Source organism: Sardina pilchardus, chromosome 1 (genome assembly GCF_963854185.1).
Source record: "Sardina pilchardus chromosome 1, fSarPil1.1, whole genome shotgun sequence".
In the NCBI taxonomy this organism is placed as follows: Eukaryota; Metazoa; Chordata; class Actinopteri; order Clupeiformes; family Clupeidae; genus Sardina; species Sardina pilchardus.
Window position 1 is genome coordinate 18,690,659 of NC_084994.1, and position 21,881 is coordinate 18,712,539.

The window sequence follows — 21,881 nt, forward strand, 5'->3', positions numbered from 1 at the left end:
AAATCAAATAACACTGTGCTAGTCCTGGAGGACTGCTCCATTGCAGACGTGTCATCCCTCAATAAGCCTTATCATCTGGTGAGAAACAGGTATGGTGTCCCTTTGTTTATTCATATGTTTGGCACTTCATGAACTATTTCCTGGCAAAATTGTGTAGCGCCCCCTAGCTGTCTGGCTGTTAATTGGAGTGCGCTCCCCAAATTCTTATTTACAAACTTTTAATATAAGGTTTAATCAATGCTGTATTGTAACTAGATAATTACCACCATTTCAAATGTCCTTAACCACTAATAATGTTTTTACACTTTATTACACTAATTAAGCATGTACTAGTATCTAAATGTAGGCTTATATTCAAATAAGACTAATGAAAAGTCAAACCAGTGTGAATGTACTTAATCTCTTACACATCACCCTTTTCAATGAGATATGCAATAAACACGTTCAAGTCATTAAACCCTTATACTATCAAGTATCAACATGAATTATTCAACAGGCAAACACAAATACGTTTAACAATTTACTTTTCAAAATAGTATCACACATTCAAATGTACTGTTCACTCAAATGACATTTGCTTGTAGCGCGGTAACCAATGCACAAACACAGTAGGCTACAATGCAAATATAACCCAAAACCTATAGCCGGCAAAAGCTAACTAAATAGCAATGAATGGGTACCCAACCAGTATCTTGGAAGTTCGCGGTGCAGGCCTGTTTCGGTGCTTGGATTCGTGGAAGCCAACAAACAAAATGGCTGTTTCGCGCGTGGCGCAACAAAAAACAAAACTCACGCAGGGCAAGATGTCCGCTCCCCTTCATCACGCAGCGTGGGGCTGGTGATATGGCTGGTGCGTCGTCTTTCCTGACGGAGGCTGTAGCTTATGTGGTAGGCGAGGGCGTCCTCGAAAGCCACAAACACGAGGGCCGAGCAGGTCTCTCGTTAGCAGTCTTTCTTGGTCATTGGAGCTACTCGGGCTGACTAGCTCTCTATCCACTCGCGTGAATGCCGGTTTGGAATTCACAAATCCTTCCACATTAACCCTCATCTTGTCCTTGGGGTCAATTTGACCCCAAGCCATGTTTAACATCATAAAATATATGGTTCACTTTTTTTGTTTTGCTTCAAGTTTCATGACTTTTCCTCATTTGAAGGGTACAACAGAGTAAACATGAAATTTGCACAAAAATATGTTTCCAATGTCCTGTAAAAAAAATAGTTACGTTGGTGTTCTTGGGGTCAATTTGACCCCATTTTTATGAAACATGAGGTAAATGAATATTTGACACAATATGAATATTATTATTGTAATAGTATGAGAACATGTACTTATTATCATTATCACATAAACAAGTACATATTACATATAAGTTTTTATGGCAGGTCTGAAAAAGTCCAAAAACTCAGCCTTTGGGCTGTTGACACTGGATTGGCCATATTGCCAGCCAGGGTTCCAGGGTTCATAAAGGGGTGTGGGGGGGTGGGATTGTTTTTTAGGGCTGTTGATGGTGGTTATTACACTCTTGTTAAGTACCTACCACAAAAAAAACTGGGTAAAAAAAATAATTTCAATCATTTTTTGAGAGTTTTGTTAGCTGGGGTCAAATTGACCCCAAGGATAACGAACGTCGGTAAGATTTGAGGACAACATGAGGGTTAAACACGACACTAACTCCAGTAATAACAACGTAAAAGCACATTAACATACACATACAAGACGCACGGGTTGTTTGTCTACTTGCATATCCTAAATTCACTTTAAACGTCGTGCTTTACTCATGTTTCCTACTAGCAGCTTAACTGCGTAGCTTCTCACACTCGTGCCTTCTCCTTCTCTCCTCATGTTCTCCTCCACTCACCCACTTCCTACTCCAACCTGACCTCTCACCCCGGATGCTGATTGGATTCATATCAAAAGGTAAGTAAATTAAACTAACTTATTTATTTATTCTTACAGGTAACCTTATTCTCTTATTTATCACATTCTTTACATGACAATGTTAACATTATGAATTAGTATTCATTTTAACCTTTACATTATGCTCAATATGAATTCATATTCCATGTAAATAAACAAACATGAAAATGAAACTTATAACCAAAATTCCATAGGGTTACAATTGGGTTAAAAAAACACTCCTTCACTTGCCACTTTTGGTGACCTGAGCATATCTCAATGAAAGTGTTCTTCTTTGAAGCCTGATAGTTGGGCTATTCAAATGTTTGTTGTAAATGATAGGTAGAAAAAAGCAAATATATTTTTTTTAAAAAATAGAGAGTTTTTCAACACATCTAGGTGTACTGTAAATACCAATAAATAGAAGCTGAAATTCATATTTTGATCTTAAATCCAAATGTCTTAAGTGAACGACATAAACAAAGGAATTTGTCTTGTTGTCGCCATACTTTTGGAGGGGATTGTATAAGCAAACACACACACACACATCTCTCTCTCTCTCTCTCTCTCTCTCTCTCTCTCTCTCTCTCTCTCTCTCTCTCTCTCTCTCTCTCTTTCTGTGTGTGTGTGTGTGTGTGTGTGTGTGTGTGTGTGTGTGTGTGTGTGTGTGTGTGTGTGTGTGTGTGTGTGTTTCTCTGGTCAGGTGTGCTGTGGACAGAAAAGTACGTGTGAAGGAAAGTGGGTTATCTCTGCGGGCTCGTCTGGAGATGCCTCTCACCATCTACCAAAGGAATTATAACGGGAACTTTAGTGTCCAATGCAAAGTCACGCTGTGTGACCGCAGAGTGGAGTCCTGTAAGCCTGTGAGTATTTATGCTATGACACAGCGGTTCCCACACTTTTTTTCCTTCTACGTCCTGATTCGGCTTGCGTATCCCCACCGTCCGACACATTAAAAAGTTATGTCAAAAGTTAGGCATCTATTGACGCATTCCAGGCATCATGATTAATAAGCCGTCTTTTTAATGAAAACATAGCCTACTATAGAGATTAGAAATGATTTCATGTTTCCATATCATTATAACCCGTTTCAAAATGATTTATCTATTCCTGAATTAATAACAGATCATTTGAAAAGTTTGTTTTACCTTTTTTAACACCTTTCCTCCATAGCTCTTTTCATTTGCGTACCCCCTAGAAGCAGCTTGCATACCCCTGGTGGTACACGTACCACAGTTTGGGAATCCCTGCCTTAACATATCCCTATAAAACATAAACATACCACCTAAACAAAGCTTTATTGTTACAAATAATACTATAAGTTGTTGTTATGTTGAAGTTACAAAAATCACACTGTGATGAATATTCATAGAACATATTGTAATGTGTCTCTCTTTCATGCAATGATTATGATTTCTAATGTTTTTGTTATCATTAGTTTTTCAAATAAACAATCATACTATAGGAATCATGATTCATAGCAATAATGGGAAGAGAAACTACTCTTTCCTCTTTCCAAGATGCAGATTTATGCATCTAATCTCTGCGTGTCTTTACTTTTGTCTTTACAGACCTGCTGAGTTGATGGCAGTAACCAACATCTCACCAACATCCTGCCATTATTAAATTGCATGTCAATGCAATGTACTGTTATCACTGTTCTTCTTCGAAACCAGAGATGAAATCGCCAATCCTGCATAGTTTCTCTTTAATCTCCCAGTAAAACTAAGTGACCAGTCTAACAATTTGGCTATCAGTAGCCTAATCTTGATGAGATTGATTCAATCTTTACTATTTCTTACGACAAATTCAATAGTGTGCTTGGTGGAACACTGGACAGAATCTTGCATGAACCTAGCGACCCACAGGCACTTTGGTGCATATTTAACTGTCTTGAACATTGAAACTGCACATAGGTGAACTTCAGTAGGCTACTAAACAAAGTGTCAGCACTTGCAACTCTTGTTTGAACTTGGCAACTTAATTTCAGTCCTTTAGTGTCATCTATTGTCTTTTTAACTAATACAATGCTTACACAGCAACCTGTTTGCATTTACATGCAATGGTAATTCCTTCCATGGAATTACATTTTCTAGTTGAAACATAGATATCACATCTATATGACATCACACTGAACTTTCACATTTCACTGTTAGGCCGAAAAAGGTTTATATTAGATACAAAAAATAAACATGATGGAAATTAGTAGATTCAGGAATACTGGATTGTTTACTTCGTATAGCCTTAAATGCTGTATTTTCTATGTAGATTAAAATGTAAAATAAGCATAGAAAGCACTTTTTTAATTCACTGTTTTTATTGTCAAACAAAGCAATGCAATGTTAAATCACAAATCAAATCACAAATTTCAATATGCTAAGCACTTCTGCACTCATGCCAACACATACAGTATATAAAAAAAAATGTTATATGTGACTCTGCAAATCAAAACCAGTCGTTCGGTAAAATTTACAAAATTAAGTAATTGTGCTCACGTGAACAGCCATAAACTAAGCTTTCCAACGATATGTAAATCGAGGGTATTACACAAACTATCGCTAAGATAACCGCATCCAAAGTTGACATGGTTCTCCTGTCACGATATGCCAGGAGAGGAGAAATCACCTTTTTTAAGTGGCGCGTGGACAACGGGAATGACAGCAAATGTGTTGAATCTTCGCCGGGTTTAACAGTCAAAACGTATGTTTTTCTGTGAAATGCGTTCACGATATGAAACTGTATACTGTTTACTGTCGAATGATGCGAAAACATGAAATTCAACATTTTAACCCGGAAGTTTGTTATTGTTGGTTTTCTCAAAATAACGTTGTGCGCAAAACAACTGATAACGCTTTAAATGGTCACATATTGTAGATCCTCTTATCTGTAGATTATAGATCTTCATGTCTTGCTGATGACTATGTTATATGCACAATTCAAATGCATCCTTATTAGCCATCTGCCCAGGTACAAGTAGGTAGGAAACAGAACTCTTGTGCAAGTCTCACAGTCACATTGCCAAAAAAAAAATAACCAAACACACACTTATAAAACAATAGAAACACAAGAAAAAGAAGGCACTTATCAACATAAATAGATAAAACAGCTATGGAGGAGTAAATAGTATGATTAAAAAAGGTGAATAATACAACAATGTCTGTAGCATCGGTTCCCTCCTGCACAAGTTTGGCAGATTCTCATCTGAGAGAATGTGGCATCTGTGTCTAATAGTCCAATAGAGCCCCCTAATGGTGATTAATGACCATTGCACTGCATAACCAAATATCAGACAGGGGGATGGAAGACAGTGAAAGGCCCACCGACTGTCTAAAGAGACTACATTAGTCTCTCTGGGGCTCTCTCAACCTCTCTCCTCGATGCTTGGTTCTCCAGGCTCGTTCTCACTGATCTATAAAGAACACTGGATAGACTATCCAATTGTTGCCGCCCCATCAATCTTTATCTAGATCAGTTGGAACGAGGACAGAGGAAGGAAGAGAGGATTATTAACAGATAAATGAGAGAGCCCCTACCATTCATCCAGAGTCTACTGGAAGTCTGAACCTGCATCATTGGACAGATCCAGAGGCTTGTCATCAGCAGCACCGGTGTTCTAAAAGCACCTGACCCACCACAAGTGAGACACAGCAGGAGCATCGATGGATGACATATTTGTGTCAACGGACAAGTGGTGCCCGTCCTAATAGGCTCTTGGACTCTTGGACCTTGCAGTGTGCAAAATACAGTTATACCTGTTCTGAGGACTATATTAAGCTGTTCAATAGGTAATTTATTTTGTGTATGTGATGTGATGTGGTTCTATGTGGAGTCATTGCACTTCACATCCAGCATCTGGCAAACAAAATAAAAAGGTCTGCAGAAACAAATAGGGAACTATTTGGCATTTGATTCTCATCAAAAATTAACAAATAATAAGAAGATTATTATGAAATAGAAATATTGTTATTTGATTGAATTACTTAAAATATGCCATTCAAACGTAATGTTAAATAATGGACTAAAAGCAAAACTGTCTTTATACTGTGCAAACTGACAATCCACAAAGTATTTCCAAAGAAGCTGAAGAGAAAGGCTGTTATACTGAATATAAGTAAAAAAAAAAAAAAACATAGAGAGGACTGAAATCCTATGATTTTCTTTAGTTGTTTTTGCAAAGTGCAATATTGATACATTCTCTTTTAAAATATAAAGATATATATTTGGAAACTAGTTGATAATGTTTCTAATGATGCCACTTACAGTACAGTATATGTTTCTAGGACAAAAACCTAGCAGAGATTGAGCTGTGTGTTTGGAACAGTTTGTCAAAACCCCAGTGGGGGATAAAGGAATGCTTATTCATGTCATTGTAGTTTGGCACTCGATTCTTGTCTGTGTTTATATGTGCAAACTGACAATTCCACAAAGTTTTTCCAAAGAAGCTGAAGAGAAAGGCTGTTACTGTGCATTGTACTTCCTTTTACCCCACCCTTTCGCACACATTCACACATACGCAAACTCTCATTTAGTCATTGTTCAGGTGGAATACACAGTGTTCATCTTGAACTCTGTATACTTTTAAAAACAAACGGCCAAGGTACAGTATCGCCAATCAGGGCTCGGCCTGAGGTGCTGATCTGGCCAGCCAATCATGTTTTTAAACCGGAGCAGCATATGAGGAGCAGACTGAACGCTCTGCAGTATTCCTTTATTTGGCGTTATCGTTGGCAATGCTGCAATTCTGAAGGGTGGGGAATACCGAAGACATTTGATCACAGGCTGTTCATAAACTTCACACTCAAAAAGGTACGCGCGTTATTTGTTTTTATATTTTTCAAGTGCAAGCATAAAATGTTGCACCAAATGGCAAATGATAGTAGAAGTTGAACAAAGAGTTGTAGCTGTAAGAGAAACACTGGTTGAATTTAACGGATTGCATAACACAGTTGCAGTGTCTCTTCAAGTCACTTGTAAAATGTGCAAGCAAGAACAGATACACTATTGAAAAAAGGCTGTGGCATGTGTATCAACATGCATAAACACTTTATATCTATTCCCAGATGGTTTCCGGTAGACCCATTCAAAAACAGATACTTTGAATTTTTTATTGACATACATAGAGCCCTTTGGAGTCAAGTTCTTAACATAATACATTTTCAATTGTCCCTGTGTGTATGTGTACTGAATTTCTTTGGCAAATAGTGCATGTCCCATATTCTGGTATTCGCTGCAGAAGTGAAATGGAATCTGACAGCAGCAACAAGCCAAGGGGAGAAGGTAAATCTCAAAGAATGGATGACATTTCTCTGGGGTACTCTTCAATGGACACAGGGCTTGTCTTTAGCAGAGTGGATGCTAAAACTAGGTAAGGCTTTGAAGTGTTTTTTTCCATTGGACTGGTAGTCTGTGTTAAATCCTTTGCTTCACAAGATGAATTCCTGATGTCTTGATATTTGAGTTCAACAACACAAATCAGAGGCCTATCTTTTTTATATAAAATGCATGCAAGTCAATGAAAAAGTGTGAACAAAATGGTGCATTTTAAACATACTTGGTTTAAGTAAAAACGTACTGTATGTTGTTTCGTCCTCTGACTTATGTCTAATCAGAAATACAGTACATTGCTTGTTTTCACTTAAGTTTTGTTCCTATTTACACAGCAAGTCCTTACACACTAGGACAGCATATTTTCAGGTCCTGGCATGCAACCTCAGCAAGGGTGATTTGGCAATCAGGAAACATTTTTCTGGTGTGGAACACGTGCAAGGCACAGGAACAAAAGGGGAATTCAAATGCAAGTCGTTACAGGCTTAATGGTTGTATCAGCGATTGCACGTCACCTCTGTTATTTTTTGAAGCGAGATCCCAAACAAATGAAGCTAGCTCCCCCCTCCCTTCCGTGTTTTTGTGCGTCATGAAAAAAAACAATCATGAAAGTGCATCTCTCAAAGCGACAGACACACAATATTCGTCCCGAAATGTATTATTGTCTTGGAAAAGACCTGATGATATTGGGGAGTGATTCAGACATTAATCCACTTGTTAGTCGACAGCTCTCGAATAGGTAATGGCAGACGCTGCCCTCCTTCAGTTCTGACTTCGTGTGCAGCCGTGCACGAGTGCAAAATAAAACCCAACAACACCCACCCCAGTTGGTGATTTTGGCCTTGAGTGGCTGGTAGTACCAATTGCTTTTGTGTACTGATCTATCTTGGAGCCTGGGTTGCCTACGGAGACACTTTTGTTGATGGCCTGCTTATTGGGCGGGGAGCTAGTGCATTGTGAGGAAAGATTAGATGATTGTGATGATTTATGTTTGGATCTGCAATCACTGATACAACCTTTAAACTGCTGCTACCATATCAGATATACAAAGGAGAAAAGTTATATTCCTAGTACTATTCATGATATTCCTTAGCCAACAATGGGAGTCCCCATGACACCTCAGTGCTATAGGTGGAGGATTTCCCACAGCAGTGAATCAACAGCCAAGTCTATTTCACATAAAAAAAAAAAATGTATTCAATAGTATTTCCAATTACTGAAAGAATAAGTATGCTTACATCTATCTTTACTGTTTACCTTTATTATTGATGAGGGTTGTGTTCTATTTGAGGTGCAGATCCACCAGGGCAAACACGTTTGAACTTGTTTTAAATTAGTGTATTGTCTCTGGAGTAAACTCATGACGTCAGAAATCCTAGACTGACAGCAAAACTGTTGAAGACATACACTTTATATTTGTACATGTTTTCAGTATACTATTTGCTACTTTTACTAGCTACTTTGTGACTTTGTTAATGGTTAAAGAATGTGCGTGCGTTCCCCATATTTCACCGTAGAGGCAGCGACTGCAGAGCCGCTCCACCTGAGATGTGTGTGATGGACAGCAGCTCAGAACCTCAAGAGCTACACAGCCAAATAGTGACAGAACCCTCCGTACAACAGGTGCTGATAGACAGATATGCCCACAAGGGATTTATGCAGCACTTCAAACACGCACACACACACACACACACACACACACACACACACACACATACACTTTTGAGTGAGCTACCCTTAATGTAATTGTATTCAACAATAAAAATGAGCAGTGCTCTTTAAATACCTACCTTTTTGTATAAAATGCATGCAAGTCAACAAAGCTGTGTTGCAATGTTCCTAGCAAGTCAAGCAAGTCCCTACACACTATTGCAAACGGGGTGGGACCAAAGGACTTGTCAGTAGGGGTGTCACAATTTTGGACTGTTGTATATATCAACATTATATCTCAATCTCGAACTTTGAAGTCAAATATAGAATTAATGATGGAGCCTCACCCCCAATGTCACATCCAGCTTGCATGCCAAGAGACAAAACACACACACACACACACACACACACACACACACACACACACACACACACACATGCTTAACTGCAGCCTGTTATATCCTCTTACTTCAAAAAACCTCAACTCAAAGCCTCTCTGAAATGTCCGAAATGGAAGTAGGCTAGCTTGTTGTTCAATTACTTCATTATGTATTGTTCGTTTGTTTTTCTTCATTTTTTTACTATGACTTTGTAAAAAAAAGCATTGTTGCCTTGTGAATGCAATGTGTTATACAAATAAAAATGCCTTGCCTTGGAATGTAATGTTTTCATCTTGCTATTTCAGTCAAGGTCTTCGTCTAAGCAATGGTCCATCAAAAGCAAAAATTGCATCTTCACTGGACTTGTTTTGATCAGCGGTTTGGCTTTGTTATGGATTACACCATCAGGTAAAATATATTTGAGTTTGAATGAGTTTTTCACATACATACTTTACAGTTACCTTGAGAAAATAATTTGTTTTTTTGTTTTGCTTTTAGAGAACAGTGTGGGTAAAACCGGTTCTGGCAACAGTGCCTCTGGTAAGACCATCCTGGAAAAAGACGCCTTCAGAGAGGAGGCGTCCTCAGTGGTTGTCCCTAAACATTGTGAGATCCACAATGGCATCAGTGCAAATGCCACACCCAGTGTCACTGATAAACTTGTATCAGGCAGGTTATTTGACACCATAGATAAGATTCAAGGGGTCCCCCTGTTCTCAGTAGTGATCCCACAAGGGAGATCACAGAGGAGGAGAGGGACATGGTGAGATGGACCCAAACCAACTTAGGAGAGGAAGTTCTGAAGTTCAACATTGTCTTGTACACTGGAGAGGATCAGCTTGAGGGTAAAACTGTGGAGGCTTTTCTAACCGAGAGCTTTTCTGACGTCCAGTGCCTCGTGAGAAGCTGTGCAGGACGTTACCACATTTTCAACAGCAGAGACAGACAAGTTGAGAGTCAGGTCACAACGCTGCTGGAGAAGGTGGTTGCCCTTCTCAGTGAGAAAAAGGGAGTGTCATACACCTATGAGATGTATGACAGAGTCCAGAGAGAGGCTCAGAGAAAAATAGAGGAGGCCAAGCGAGTCATTCGAGAGGAGGAGAGGAGGAGGTGTGAAGAGAGGGAGAGAGAGATATGCACTGAAGAAAAAGAGAAAAGACAGCAGGAGAAGAAGAAGATTAGAGAGATGGAGAAGAAAAGGAGGGAGATGAAGGTGAGAGACGTGAAAGATGAAGAGGAGTGGAAGAGAGGGAACATGGAAAGGAGGATAAAGAGGGAGGAGAGAAAGAAGGGAGAGAGTCAAGTTTGGCTTTCTATAATAAATTTTTTCTTCAAGTCATAGTTGGAAAGGTGGTATACCAGATGCATTTCATTAAGTTAACACTAGAAGCGCCGCGCCGTTCTGACCCACTTATACCTAGAAGCGCCGCGCCCCGGTCATTTGACCGCTTTGACGACCTACTAGAAGCGCCGTGCTGTTGTGAACTACTTAAAGTGCGGCGAGGCGGTCAAATGACCGCTGAGTCCTTAGACTGGGAGGCTTTTACTTACACATAATGATCGCTAGATGGCGCTTCGTGCACGAATGAAATCGTTTGGTCATAAATTCAGTTTGCACTAAACCATGTGTCATTCGTGTCAGACCGTGTTGTTGATAATCTGTGATTGTTTGTTTCATTATGACATACAGCACGTTTGAGTTATCTGTTCATGTATTTGTGTTGATTTGTGTTGTTTGAGGTAAAAACTTTGGAAGAGTTCTTGAACAAACCTTAAGCAACTTGACTTTCAACTAAAATGCTCTAAAAGTGAATGTCGCTAGTTCTAATTCACTCCCCAAATTCACCTCTATTCATTTAATAGGTAGCCTATATGTTCGCGCCGCCGAAAATGATCGGACCTGGTCACCTGGAACAAAGAGCCTAACAGTCTGGTTTCAATTACACAGTAGCCAGGATTTCATGCCGCATTTTACAGGCTACCGTGGCTACTTTCTAAAACAACTTTCATTCATTTAGGGAGAAGCATCTTATAGGGTCTAGGCTAGCTACCTCGGAGGGAGGGAGATAGAGAGAGCTATGCTGAGCAGGCATAGGCGTGAGAAGTAGCATAATTTAAAATAATGAGTGAATGAAATTCTCCGTTTTGCGAATGTGTAGGCTATGTTTGCGATGTCTGCTGAAAAAAAGCTATAGGCCTATTCTTTCTAAGCTAACTTCTATGTGAATTCGAGATTCAGCATTGACACACACATTTTCACGTGCCTGATAAGCAAGGCTGTAGCTCACTGGTTAGAGCTCGGCCTGAGGACTCAAGGAGTGTTGGTTCGATTCCCAACCTATTCATGACTGAAGTCCTTTTGAACAAGGCATCAATAAAGTAGGCTATATTCTATTCTTTTCTATTCACATAACTAGACGCACGCTGGCGAATTCGAACATTCTGAAATGCGCATATGCGATGAAACATTGCGCATTCTTCCACGAGTTGCCTAAACAGTCAGCCTACAGACTAGTAGGCCTATGCAGGGACAGATAGATGGGGTGGGGGTGGGGAAGCAGTTAATTGTCCTCATGCCTCGGTGATGTCTGTAGCCTAGCCTAGACGAGTGTATGGGGGAGGGGGGATGATCGGTTTCAAATAGGCTGCAATGGATAGTGTTATGTATAGACCCCAAAGCCATTTGCTTTGAGAACGGCTGGCTGATGAAGTTGTTGGCTGGCTAGCTGGCTCAGCCAAAACCTTAATGCAGCCGCCACAGTTTTCATGACTGATAATGGCTTTAGTTGCCACTTCATGTCTACAGATGTGTATATTGTATTAAATATCAACACACAATGTTATTGTATTGTTTTGGACAACGTTCTGCACGTTTCACTTCAATGTAGACTGCATGCGTTCATTGCGTTGTGAACGCGCAGCAATCTCTGGAGAGGAAACGGTGGAAGTCGCAGCAGTAGCCTAATAGCCTATCACGTTCAATGCTGTAAATCCATCTGTTCCAGAATATTTGGTTCATATCATCAATCTTTGGTTTTGGTGTTTGTGCAACCGCGGCCTTACGATTTAACAAAAGTCTGAGTAACGTAGGAATTAGGAAAGTATGTAGGCCTAAGGTGAGATCAAAATCAGGCTAGGCTACTTTGTTTCCTTCTTTTCCCCATGTCATTTTCATTGGTCGTCAACTCACTTTGAGTCCTGTGTATCGTAGCAACAAGCACAATACTGATGTGGTGTGTCCAGTGGGAAAATCTCATGCAGGCCTAGTTTCTAAGCTATCGTTTATTTTTTCGCGTGTCACTATGATATAATTATTTTAGATGCAAAAAGTCTAACTGGCTTAGTTAAAGTTTGTCAGATAGCGGCAGAAAATGATTGGCTGGCGAAATTATTTTTCGTTAATGGTAGGCCTAAACATATTGTGATTCATCCGTTTATTTCAGATAGGTTGTTATTAAAAACCATTAACAAAAAATAATTGTTCATCGACATTGAAAAACGGTCAGTAAATTAAATCGATATAAGGTTCTGTATTTCGCTCCTGCCAAGATGTGAACACGGGTCTCCGGTGTTGCAGACAGGAGTGTTAACGCTGCGCCACTTGACATTGTACGAAGATTGCGTTAGGATAGGTATTTGACTTGACGTAACTCAGTCAGTCCAGCAAATATGTAAGAAAATGCTTATACATTAGTCTGAGCTTTAAAAGATAGCCTACAAATAGAAGATAAGATATACAACTATGAATGTACGTAAGCATACGCGCCCTACGTACATAAATAGGCTACGACGAAAATATGTTTATTAATATATTATTAGTTATTAAAATAAAGCACATATATAATACATATTGCACATATATAAACGATATGTTTTATGGTAAAATATTATTCTCATGCCCGACTGACAGGAAATCCTTGCGACATCTGCTGTGAGAAAAGAGAATAGCAGCCTGGACAAAAATGGCCGAACGCGAGACAACATAGTGTTGTCACATAAGTGAGCGCAAAATAGCTCTAAACTAGCTTGTACCGGTGTGCTTTTGATCATGTAAAAATTCTGGGTGACAAAACACGCGTATTTAGGAAAAGTCGTGAACGTAGGGTCCTGGAATTTAATCGAGTGAAAAGATTTTTTTTTTTTGTAATCGCTGCGGTCAAATGACCGCAGCCCGGCAGTTCTAGGTATATCTAGGTCAAACCCCCACGGCGCTTCTAGGAATACGCGTCAGCGGTCAAATGACCGGCGCTTGGCGCTTCTAGTGTTAAGTATGGAAGAGCGATACATCCGTTAATGAAGACATGTAGATAGAAATATAGATATCACAATTGACATATAAGATTAATTTCATGAAGTACGAAGTGAATAATTCCACTTCTAATATGATGAAGTCTTGTAAGATTTTTTTATAAAGTGCATCTTTACTGTTATTTTGTTTTTAAACTGCAATAAAATGCCATAATGTGTTTGATGTTTTGCATTTTAAACCACACACAAAAAAGTTGAACTATTGGTAATTTATTACAAAAAAATGACTATAGGAAAAGCTTCAAATGTTCTAGTGGTAAACTGTTCCACACATTAACTTATAAGGTTAACTTGGAACCTCTCAGTTAACTGATGCTTACTGAGTTTCTACTAGTTATTTATTGCTTATGGTCTTCCAAAGTATGTGTTTATTTTACAGTACAAATGTACAAGTACAACTACAAATTATGGTTTAATATTGAGAGTATAGGGATCAGACTGGATGCTTATTAAGAACATACAGATCAGACTTTGCTGCTTGTAAAAGGAGGTATACTAAAAACGAGAATGACTTTAGGTGCTTTATTACTTTGAGTTGAACTTGTTTACATTTTGAGGGCCTCAACATGCCTTTGCACAAATGTGAGGTGCAGCAGGCACACAATATATAGTGAGGCACAAATGCATGCTGCCAATACAAAATACCAGAAAAAAGACGCTTTTCATTGTAAAAATCAGTGTCCTATCTGATTTTGGGCTACCCCTGCTGGTGCAGATAAGTGTTTGTGGACAGTGTCTCCTAAACAGATCATCTGGATTAATTTAATTTTAAACTGACTCAATTGAGTAAAATGTAAGCTACAGCCCATGAGGAACACATGAGAATTAGGCCAGGCCATCCCTTGAGCTGTGAATTATAAATAATTGTAAATAGAGAATGCGATGGGTTGGAGAGAGGGAAACATACAACCAACAGTATAATCCATAGAATGTCTCTCAGGATAGTCAAATATGAATGTCAAGCTTCTTTAATGGATGCATACAAAGGCAATAAAAAAACAAACATCCAATCAACAGCATTTGAAAAGCCGGTAACACTTTACCTTACAGATCAGTAATAAGTGGGTAATGTTATGGTAATATATATGCAATTTCATGGTAATAATATTTTTAAACGACATATTACAAATAATTAATGTGTAATTTCTAGACAATTACTGTGTAATTACCATACAACAACAATGTGAGTAACTTGGGTAAAATAAAATGGTAATAACTGCTGTACATATGTACTTGCCAAAGCAATACATATTTAGGAATTACTTATTGTGACATATTATTTCTGTAATTATACCAACATGATGGTGCTATGAAGGACTAAATGACATAGTAACTTTTAAGTGTTATGGCACAACTACACAATGGTCAAAGTTTTTGTGGTAGTTAGTTTGATGGTAAAATGTGACCTGTTGTCTGTATTATGATGAAATAAATAAGGTAATTTCACATTAACTGTATGGTATCAGGGCTGTAAAATGCAGTTTTGTCTTTTCGAAAGGATTTCAACAACTCCCCACTGTACAGAAAAGACAAAACATTATTTTACAGCCCTGATACCATATAGTTATTGTGAAATTACCTAATTTATTTCATCATAACAACAGATAACAGGTCACATATTATGTCACAGTAAGTAAATCCTAAATATTAATTGCTTCGGTAAGTACATATTTACAGCAGTTATTACCATTTTATTTTACCCTTAAATCCAAGTTATTTGCATTGTTGTTGTATGGTAATTGCACAGTAATTGTCTACAAATTACACATTAATTATTTGTAATATGTGGTTTAAAAACATTATTGCCATGAAATTGCATACATATTACCACAACATTACCCACTTATTACCGATCTGTAATGTAAAGTGTTACCGAAAAGCCTTGCAAAGTAAGAAGTTCCAACAGTCTCAGTTGTGTTTTGGAATTGTATTCCAGAAGGAATTCTACAGAGGAAGCTTCAAACTGTCGCAGTGATGCATTTTGAAATAGCTATACAGACTATTTCATGAACCTGAACTGGATTTGGCCTGGTAGTGTCACCCTAGTCTAATATTCAGGTGAAACCTAATAATGTGCCGGTGTTGGTAGTGGTAAAGGATTTGCTAACTAACCCAATGCATTCAATAAACTGACAGGAATGTTTTAATTTTTAGATTAAAGGAATAGTTCGGAATTTTGAGGAGAACGCTGCAACTTAAAGAAGGGGTTAAACGTGAAAAAAAAAAAAAAAAACTGTCTCCACTGACCTATATCACCTCGGCTAAGTCGAAAATGAGGTCCTATGTCCAAATTTCCGAACTATTCCTTTAAAGTAATTGATAAGGACCATTTAGAAGTTGCTGGATATTGTAAAGGACATGTCCCTATCATTCCCAGCCTCAAGATAAACCTGTGTATTTATCTTCATCTATTTGGCTAACAAAGTTTTATTCAAAGCAGCGTTTAATCAAAAGAGAAGTTGTAGTCTGTGCACTGGTGGCAGGTGGGGAGTTCCCCTCAGTGACATCTGACATCTCAGTGACATTGTGGTATCTCTGTTAGTAACTGCAGAGCCTTAACATCACTCAGCCAACAGGGGAATTCTTAAGAGGCCGTATCTGCCTAACAGTGACGCAGTCTTTCTGAATGTTATGAACTTCATCTCACTCAGCAGAGGAGTGTGCAAGGCTGTCATTTTCACTATGTGGTCACTAGGTGTCACGTGAGAGCTGCTACTCTGAAATTGCCACTTGCCAAATGCCAGTAAAAAAATCTGCAATGACGGGTAGAATTTGAATTGGAGTTAGTGGAAATTTGCTGGTCTACCCTAGGCTGGAAACCTGCACATCTATCTCCTCTGCTTCTTGTCCACAAACTTTGGGTATAACCGCAAACTAGCTTATCCAAAAGACACACCAGATCGATGGTCTAATTGGTTGACTATCCCAAGAGTCTTTTGAACAATGATCACCCCTCTTGTGCATTAGAACAGACTCCCCAGACTCATGCGCAATCTTAAAATATTGAGCTTATGGTAGTAGTCGGGCTCGGTTTACCCTCCATTGGCAGACAAGCCAAAAACTTAGTTTTTTTACCCTGTTTGTACCCCTACTGTTCTACAAGCGGGCATCCTGTCCAGGTGACATTGTAATTATAGTCACCTTCTGTAGCCACTTTTAGACCACAGAACATTACTGAAAAATAGTCGAAAATAGCACTGTTCAGTTTGCATTACTGTCACCTGTAACATTGGTGTTCATCTTTCTATACATGTACAACTCTGCGTAATGCTGTTCATGATCATTTAGCAGAACACTCTTGATTTCATGCATGCAGCATAAACACGGCCTGGTGGAAACTGTTCACCACAGATCTCTATGTCAGATAGGTGAGGCCCAGGGATGGAAAAGGTCTGTGTGTGTGTGTGTGTGTGTCTGTGTGCGTGAGTGCGTGCGTGTGTGTGTGTGTGTGTGTGTGTGTGTGTGTGTGTGTGTGTGTGTGTGTCTGTGTGCGTGCGTGCGTGCGTGCGTGTGTGCGTGCGTGTTTTTGTGTGTGTGTGTGTGTGTGTGTGTGTGAGAGAGAGAGAGAGAGAGGGAGGGGGTTGGTGGGTAGGGAGGGAGGGGTAGAAGAAAAGAGGATGAGATATTTCAGAGAGAAAAAAGAGTCCCCTTTACCAAGTCACATGGAACCAGTCAGCCTTTTGGACATTACGGCATCCACTCATGCACAGCTGCTCTAAGTGGCTCCAAGAGTAGCGTGCAAAAAGAAAAATATGTCTGGAGAAAAGGACAATTATGAAGGTGGCCCGACAACACCACAAGACAATCCTGAAGATTTACATCACAATGATGGCCTGACGGGACGACACGTCAAACCTGGAGATTTACATCATAACGGTAGCCTGACAGTACTACACAAACCTAATAATTTTGGTAGGTTTCTCATTCAGTCACTGGGAAATGTGATGCAGAGAATAATACTTTCCTTACTCTCTAGTGCACTACACACACACACACACACACACACACACACACACAATCATACGCACTGTACATTTCAAAACATGTGTCTATTCTGATTTTAGTGGTGTTTGTGTGTGTGTATTGTGTGTGTGTGTTTGTGTGTGTGTGTGTGTGAGAGAGAGAGAGAGAGAGAGAGTAACTCGTGTGTCGTCATTTATATGAATAGTTGCAGAGGATTTTCCAGCATTTGAAGAATCTACAACAGCAGTAGCAAGGACAGAAGCTGTGAATATATGGAAAGGCCAACCAACTTCATCGGCAGGTAATCACAAAAATGTTTCACATCAAATTTTGTCATCTTCAGTCGATCAGTCTTCTCACCTCTTCAGCTCTGTCCCTCATTATGGCCGTGTATGTCTTGTTTGAATTTTTACTTGGCTATTTATTATTTATTTATTCATTTATTTAATTATTTGTTTAATTTTTATTTTGTGATTGTGTGTTTGTGTTTATGATGATACTCTATTGTGGTTATTATGTTGATATCTGTTTTTGCTTCTGTGTTTGTTAGGGACTGTCAGTATCTCAGCTTCTCTGGCTGTGCTGCTGTTTGGTGTCGTTCTGTTGATTATTTTCCTGTTCAGGAAGAAATGTCACAGAGGTAGGACTACCCCCCCCCCCCCCACACACACACACACACACACACATCGGTTATCTTGTCACTGTGTTTCTTGTGTGTCATCTGTGGATGTATTTGGATGTGATCATGCATAGAGTAATCGAAAACACAAATGCACACACATGTGTAAGTGGGTTTTTTTCCTTGGTTAGGAAACACACAACTACCCACAAACATGTTGGGCGCGCACACACACACACATGATAAACACATATTATTTATAGATCCTCCCAGAGATGCAGGTGCCTTTGACAGACACATTTATTGAGACCCTCAGGGAGGAACAAGCATATGTTTTTCTTGACGGAGCAGAAAAAGTGATGATCATGATCTCTCTCTCTCTCTCTCTCTCTCTCTCTCTCTCTCTCAGGGTATGGACGCACACAGAGCAGGATGAGCGCTCGTGCAGGAAACCACAATGAGGTATCATAAATCCCCTCAGTAAAAATAGACACTCAGACTCAGATATCCTATTTGATAAGGCCTCCCGGCATTTAACACTATAGCAGTTTAAGTGTTTAGTTTTACTAAGTTAGTTTTTACTTGGTTTACTAACATCTTGGAAGAGTTTAAGAGGATGACTTGACAGGAAATCCAAACACCATATTTTGATTTAGTCCTTTTGTGTTGATTTTGTCTCTTTGTTCCTTCTTTTGCCTATCCCTTCCAGTTTGCTCTTGCAGATGACATAAATTATGAGGTCAAGGAAGATGACTGCCCCTCACAACTGACCAAACCTGGCCATCTCTTCACTGCACACCAGAGTGATGACCACACACATCGCCACGTTACCTGCTCTGCCACTGCATGTCAACGACCTCTCGCACAGCATGCCTCGCACAGTGTAATTCAAATGCATGCCGTCCCGACTGATGAGTTGGCTGAAAGGTCAGTCACCCACAATCCCTTGCGATGATGATCATGTGTCCATCACCCACAATTACAAATCCATTGATGAACATTGTTACAGTACTGCTCAATTACCCATAACTCCCACTGTTTGTAGTACTCTTCAACTGGACACAGTTCCTTGCAAAGAGCCTACCTACTGTAATGTTCAATTGTTTTTAGATATGGCTTTATTTCTGATTTCTCTTTGTTTTGTCATTAACAACTGAACATACCCCTGAGACGCACTCTGTTAATGATATTGCATTGCTAAAATAAATGTCTTTGTGTTTTAAATGAATGAAAAAGGGGGGGGGGGGGGGGGCGTACAAGTCATCAGTCTGCGTCATCTGATGCCTCATTGGACCGCACTAGATGTACTCTAGTAGAGTAGTTTTCCACTCTCTGCTGTCATCTAGTGACAAGAAAATGATAGATCAACTACACTTTTATGTTCTTCTATGTATGACATTCATTTGGTAGTTTTATAGGCTATACTGTGCTTTGCCTTTGCATTACTGCATATACTTGCATGGCCATACAATAAAATCCATGACAGATGATGAGCTGTGCAAGTTTATAACACAAGCATACATTTCACATGTGTACACTTGTATTGGGCCAACTAAATTGAGGATTAAAATCTGTACATTTATGCTGTTATTTTGTTAGATTGAATTAGATTCAAGTGTATTGTTATTGTGCAGAGTACAACTACGAAGACAATGACATGTGCATCTAAGCAAAACATGAGTACAAAGCAATACAAAGTGTTGTGTAACTAGATGCACCGCATAGCGGTACACAATATGACCGCCGCTCAGTTCTGCACATTCTCTCCAAAACGAATTACGCTCGTCAACTTTCCTGTATGGCTGGGATTATACTTGCTGTTAGACCAACCGTAAGCATATGCGCCCGTGTGCGACCTGCTGTGTCCGGTGTACAGACTCGCTGCAGCATTACGCACCCTACTGGAGGTCTTCACTAGGGGGAGAATAGTAACATCAGATGTGGATGTGGCCATGTGCCATTGTTTACTCTCATGATTGCCCCCAGCTTCGATGTCGATAATGCATCTTGCAGTCACCTTTTTTTGTAGTGATCGCCCCCTACTTTCTTATCAGTATTGCATCTCGCAGACGCGTCATGTTCGCTTGCGACGACGTGCACGACCGACGCACCAAACGACCGCAAAATACGCGAGGCAGTCATGATACGAACACAAACGCGTTGTCTGCAGCAAGTCTAAACCTGCCTTATCTCCGATTTGTGCAATATACTGTATGTATATCTCCTACTCTTGCAGCTCATGTGTATATGAGTGTGTGCATGTGTGAGTTTGCTTGTATAAAGATGTGTGTGTGTCTGTCTGTGTGTGTGAATGTGCATGTGTGCGCATGTGTGTGTGTGTGTGTGTGTGTGGAATCCGTGGAAGTGTGTTTATCTGTGCGTGTGAATCTGTTGATGTGTGTGTGCGAACTTAGTTACTTTTTAAACTGAGCCCCCTGCCGGCTCAACATAAAAATGCCAATCGGTTTTGCCAATAGCCTACTCACTATATTGGAATTTAACAGTTACGCCATTTTAACAGTAACGTCAGAACGTATAGAAGACATCACAACCTGCAAAAAGTAATTTCAGGGAGGTATCTAAAAAATACTTTAACCTACTGAGATACTGAAATACAGATGAATAGCCTATGTTTGTTCAATAATGTCTAGTCAGTATACCAAATAAGAGAGGCCTATAGATAGAAACTGTGGTAATAAAATATGAAGATTTTGGTAGTTTGGGCTTTTCGTGTATCCTTCTACTGTAGCCATTTAGCCATCTACTATAGGCCTGAATTATATGCCAATGAAATTACACTTGTTAAACTCACCTCAATAAATATTTTGCAATCATTTAATGCTAAAGTTACTGTTACAAACCAGCGGCAGAGTTGGCGGTCCAACGGCGGTAACCACCAGTGGCCCGCTGGAGTTTTGCTCATCAGTTCTCTGGCTGTCCAGCAGCGGCTCAGAAGCGGCTCCAGATAAAGGGCCACCCTTTTGCCGCTTACTACCCACCAGCTTCTAATTGGCCTTATTTATGGCCATAATAATGAAAATGATGCACTAAAATAGCAATAATACATTATAACACTTTCCATTTGCCCTCAATCAGAACAATTTACAATTATTTACAGGACTTACCAAAGTTACCAAATTTACTAAGGTGAAGACAGTGCCTGCTGATGAGAAACCTATAAATGTATTCTGCAATTTAATAATCCAATATAAAAACATTTATCCTCAGCAACTATCACACAGACACACCACACATAGTATTAGGTTCAATACATTTTGTTTATTTATTTATTTTACTTGCTTTTGTTTATTTATTTTACATGCTCATTTACATGCTTTATTTATTGTACATGCTTAAACAATTTATTAAAATTATTTTTAATAATGATATATGTAACACACTCTTCAGATGTAAGGAAAGTAAAGATGCAAAGAAGTTGTGACAGACATTCATGGCTTGTTTCTCCCTTGATATTGGTGCCAGATTAATGAAAATGCAGTTCTACCTTGCTGGGGTGTTACTGGCAGCGTTGTGAGCGAATTTAACAGAGGTGTAGGTCTGATTGGTAAACTCTGTTGAACAGATTAGATAGATAGATAGATAGATAGATACTTTATTGATCCCCAAGGGGAAATTCAAGGTCCCAGCAGCTTAAGACACCACACACAACATACAGTACAATGTAAACAATGTAAACAGGAAAATTAAAAAGCAAATCAACAATCAACATGACTAAAGG

The 21,881-nt window shown here is 39.3% G+C and overlaps 2 protein-coding genes across 3 annotated transcripts; both read left to right on the forward strand.

Annotated features, from left to right (window-relative positions):
- Nucleotides 1-6,535: 6,535 nt before the first annotated feature.
- Nucleotides 6,536-13,718, forward strand: LOC134083937 (uncharacterized). 2 transcript variants are annotated; one of them, XM_062539839.1, is made up of 5 exons: nt 6,536-6,703; nt 7,100-7,262; nt 8,740-8,845; nt 9,558-9,660; nt 9,751-13,718. In XM_062539839.1, the coding sequence occupies exons 2-5, from the start codon at nt 7,138-7,140 to the stop codon at nt 10,017-10,019; spliced, it is 603 nt and encodes a 200-aa protein (XP_062395823.1). In that variant the 5' UTR covers nt 6,536-6,703; nt 7,100-7,137; the 3' UTR covers nt 10,020-13,718. The 2 variants fall into 2 exon arrangements, with proteins under 2 accessions (XP_062395823.1, XP_062395822.1); XM_062539838.1 differs by having other exon boundaries at nt 6,538-6,703; nt 7,131-7,262.
- A 3,485-nt stretch (nt 13,719-17,203) lies between these two features.
- On the forward strand, nt 17,204-19,360 carry LOC134083921 (uncharacterized). The gene is made up of 5 exons (XM_062539837.1): nt 17,204-17,472; nt 17,729-17,824; nt 18,074-18,163; nt 18,552-18,604; nt 18,852-19,360. The coding sequence occupies exons 1-5, from the start codon at nt 17,313-17,315 to the stop codon at nt 19,095-19,097; spliced, it is 645 nt and encodes a 214-aa protein (XP_062395821.1). The 5' UTR covers nt 17,204-17,312; the 3' UTR covers nt 19,098-19,360.
- Nucleotides 19,361-21,881: the final 2,521 nt, after the last annotated feature.